The 3728-nt window shown below is 60.0% G+C and overlaps 1 protein-coding gene across 4 annotated transcripts; it reads left to right on the top strand.

Annotated features, from left to right (window-relative positions):
* Positions 1-159: 159 nt before the first annotated feature.
* DHRS13 (dehydrogenase/reductase 13) lies at positions 160-3695 on the top strand. Of its 4 annotated transcripts, XM_090122304.1 has the most exons (6): positions 163-365; positions 444-562; positions 1216-1339; positions 1418-1467; positions 1633-1729; positions 2273-3695. In XM_090122304.1, exons 1-6 carry the CDS (start codon positions 245-247, stop codon positions 2554-2556), a joined length of 795 nt encoding a protein of 264 aa, XP_089978430.1. In that variant the 5' UTR covers positions 163-244; the 3' UTR covers positions 2557-3695. The 4 variants fall into 4 exon arrangements, with proteins under 4 accessions (XP_089978429.1, XP_031447535.2, XP_089978430.1 ...); XM_090122303.1 differs by having other exon boundaries at positions 160-365; positions 1216-1467; XM_031591676.2 differs by having other exon boundaries at positions 164-365; positions 1418-1729.
* The last annotated feature ends 33 nt before the right edge of the window (positions 3696-3728 follow it).

Below are 3728 nucleotides of genomic sequence, written 5' to 3'. Positions count from 1 at the left end.
TTCTGCCTGTCTGTGTCGTTCTGTCAGCAGGATGGTGGGGAGTGGGGCTGGGGGGGGGGGCTGCAGCAGAGCTCGGTGTGACGACTTCCCCCCCCCCCCTCAAGCTTTCCCTGTCCCCATTGCGCTGCACTTTGCCCGCTCCATTGGCTTTTCCACCCCTTCCTGCACAAAGGGCTGCGGCGCTCGCTCTGAGCAGCACAGCCCTCTTCCTCTTTTCCTCCTCCCCTTCCTCCCTGCGGACAGGATGGGGTGGTGGCTGCTGGGTGTGGGGCTGCTGCTCTGCGTGCTGCTTTGCTTCACCCTACGCAGCCCCGCACCGCCGCTCGCCCTGCCCGCGCTGCACGGCCGCACCGCCATCGTCACCGGTGAGCGTGGGGCGCTGCGTGGTGCTGCCTGGCTGCTGGCTGCCAACTCACTGCTCTCTGTTGTGCTCTCCTCTGCAGGGGGAAGCAGTGGTATCGGGGAGGCTGTGGCACGGGAGCTGGCACGGTGCGGGGCACGCGTGGTGCTGGCAACGCGCAACGCGCTGCGGGGAGAAGAGGCTGCATGGCGCATCCGTAGGGTGAGAGCTGCAGGGGTTGGGGGAGGGGGGCAATAGGGGCACAAGGAGTGGCTCTGGGTATCACTGGGACACCCCCATAGGATGGTCCCCATGTGCACCCTTATGGCACATCCTTGGAGGACCCTAAGGCACCCATCCTTTCAGCACCCCTGTGGAGCAGGGTGATCCCATAGGACACCCCCACAGCACAGCCCTGATGTACCTGCACCCCAAGCACCCCCAAATATCTCCACGTGCATCCCTAAAATACCCCCACAGCACATCCCAGGACACCCCAGCTGCACCCTCTGAACGTCCCCATATACTCCCACCCCAGTGCACCCTTAGGACACCCCTCTGGGCTCTCCCCAGTGTTCCCCTGCAGACCCTTGTGCACTCTTAGGACCCCATGACACATCCCTGGAAATCCCTATGGTCCATCCCCAGTGCAGCCCTAGAACTCCTCCCCCCCTTGGCACTTCCCTGATGGATGGTGCATCCCCGTGGGACATCCCACTGTAACCCTCCTCCATACTCCCGGTGCATCTCTAGGACACCCATATGGGACCACCCCCAGCATACCCCACCCTTAGGCCACCCCATAGCCATTCCCTGCAGCCCCCTCCTCCCTAAAGCCTCAAGACCAGCTTCTGCCCCCTCCACCCCCACTGCAGGACACGGGGAACCCTGAGGTGCTCTTCATGCCTCTGGACCTCAGCAGCTTCCACTCAGTGCACGCTTTCGCCACCGCCTTCCTGCAGCAGGAGCCCCACCTGCACCTCCTCATCAACAACGCCGGTGAGCAGCAGAGCACTGCATCACCCCCAAAACCCAGCACCCCAAACCCAGCACCCACACCACGCACTGCCCACACAGGAGTGAGCGCCGGGGGCACGACGCAGGACGGTTTCAGCCTGCCATTCCAGGTGAACCATCTGGGCCACTTCCTGCTGACCCAACTGCTGCTGCACCGCCTGCAGAGCAGCGCCCCGAGCCGTGTGGTCATCGTCGCCTCCTCTGCACACTGTGCCGGCCGCCTGCGCATGGCCGAGCTCGGCCACCCACCCCCCGGCCCCTTTGCTGCCTTCCAGGATTACTGTGTCAGCAAGCTGGCCAACGTGCTGCACGCCCGGCAGCTGGCAGCACGCCTGCAGGGGACTGGAGTCACCGCCTATGCCGTGCACCCAGGTATGGGCAGCTCAGTGCCAAGTGGTTTGCTTGTTGCATGCTTGCATGGAGCACGCCTTCACATGGAGTATCTCTTTGCACGGTGTTCCCTTTGCACGCAGCATCCCTCTGTGCTGCGCATCTTTTACGCAGTTCACCTTTTGTGTAGCATCCCTTTGAATGATGCATCCCGCTGCACGGTGCATGGAGCACCCCTTTGTGCAGTCACCCTTTCCACAGTTCACCTTCTGCACGCCACATGCCTTTGCACACCACATGCCTTTGCACACCACATCCCTTTGCACACCACATGCCTTTGCACACCACATGCCTTTGCACACCACATCCCTTTGCACACCACATGCCTTTGCACAGCCATCCCTTTGCACTCCACATGCCTTTGCACACCACATCCCTTTGCACACCACATCCCTTTGCACAGCCATCCCTTTGCACACCACACCCCTTCACACAGCACATTGCTTTGCATGCTGTATCCCTTTGCTGATGGGTCCCCTCCCCACCGGTGCCTGCTGCAATGCACCCCCTCCTCTCTCCCTGCAGGTTTTGTCAACACACAGCTGTTCCGTCACGCACCACTATGGCTGCAGCTGCTGTGGACTCCGCTGTCTCGGTTCTGCTTCCGCAGTGCAGCTGAAGGCGCACGCCCAGTGCTGTTCTGTGCCACTCAGGATGGCCTCGAGCCCTTCAGCGGCTGCTACTTCGCCGACTGCCGCCCCCTGCAGCCCTGGGCTCAGGGCAGGGATGATGCTGCAGCACGAGAGCTGTGGGACCGCAGCCAGAGGCTGCTGGGGCTGCGGCCCTCCTTGTGCACACCTGCGGAATAAATAAGTCCTGCAGTTGTGTTGCACTGCGTCATGCAGCTCCCCAAGCTGCCCCCGTGCAATGCGTGCCATTTTCTGCATGCCATCCCATGCTGAGCAGCTTTGCAAAGAGTGCAGTTGCTTCAGTGCAGCACGCTCTGCCCTGCACAGATGTGCTGCTGCAGCTCGCAGTCTTGCAAACACACATGCTGTGCAAACCCTGCCTTGTCAGTGCATGCACATGCATATAGCCCTGCATATGCACACAAATGCTGCAGCGTGAATGTGCTCTGCTTTGCACAGTGCAACAAATCACACTGTAGCGTGCACGCTGCACCATGCACTGCATTGCACACGTGCAACAAAGCATGCTGTACTGCGCACACACTACAATGCACACACATGCATATGCTGCACTGCACATGCCCTACCTTGCACACACACTACACACATTACATTGCATGTGTCCTGCCTTGTGCATGCACACAGCCTTGCACACACACAGCATAGTGCCTGCACTGCACTGCACGTGCCCTGCCTCGCACACACTGCACTGCGCATGCATGCATGACACGTGCTGAACTGCACACGCTGCATTGCATGCAGCCTCGCACATTAAGGAACACACTGCTGTGCACTAGCCATCCCCAGCATGGAACACCCTCCCACTGCATTGCATTGCATTGCATTGCATTGCATTGCATTGCATTGCATTGCACACCCTCCCCTTCCATTGCATTGCATTGCATTGCATTGCATTCCACACCCTCCCCTTGCATTGCATTGCATTGCATTGCATTCCACGCCCTCCCCTTGCATTGCATTGCATTGCTTTCCACGTCCTCCCCTTACGTTGCATTGCATTACATTACACTGCACACCCTCCCCTTGCATTGCATTGCATTGCTTTCCACGTCCTCCCCTTACATTGCATTGCATTGCATTGCACTGCACACCCTCCCCTTGCATTGCATTGCATTGCTTTCCACGTCCTCCCCTTACATTGCATTGCATTGCATTGCACTGCACACCCTCCCCTTGCATCGCTTTGCATTGCATTGCATTGCACTGCACACCCTCCCCTTGCATTGCATCGCATCGCATCGCATTGCACACGCTCTGCACCGCGCGCACCGCCGCCGCCCCGCAGCGCTCCGCACACTGCGCACGCGCCGCGCAGCGCCCCAAGATGGCGG

The sequence above is a fragment of the Phasianus colchicus genome, chromosome 21 (assembly GCF_987193195.1).
Source record: "Phasianus colchicus chromosome 21, bPhaCol1.hap1.1, whole genome shotgun sequence".
Taxonomy (NCBI): Eukaryota; Metazoa; Chordata; class Aves; order Galliformes; family Phasianidae; genus Phasianus; species Phasianus colchicus.
This window is presented reverse-complemented; position numbering and strand designations above follow the sequence as displayed.

Excerpts from the sequence above, each read along its gene's own strand:
- DHRS13 (XM_031591675.2), top strand. The coding sequence starts at position 245 with ATGGGGTGGTGGCTGCTGGGTGTGGGGCTGCTGCTCTGCGTGCTGCTT. Across the intron at positions 366-443 it reads CCGCACCGCCATCGTCACCG|GGGGAAGCAGTGGTATCGGG; the intron begins GTGAGCGTGGGG and ends TCTCCTCTGCAG. Across the intron at positions 1,730-2,272 it reads CGCCTATGCCGTGCACCCAG|GTTTTGTCAACACACAGCTG; the intron begins GTATGGGCAGCT and ends CTCTCCCTGCAG.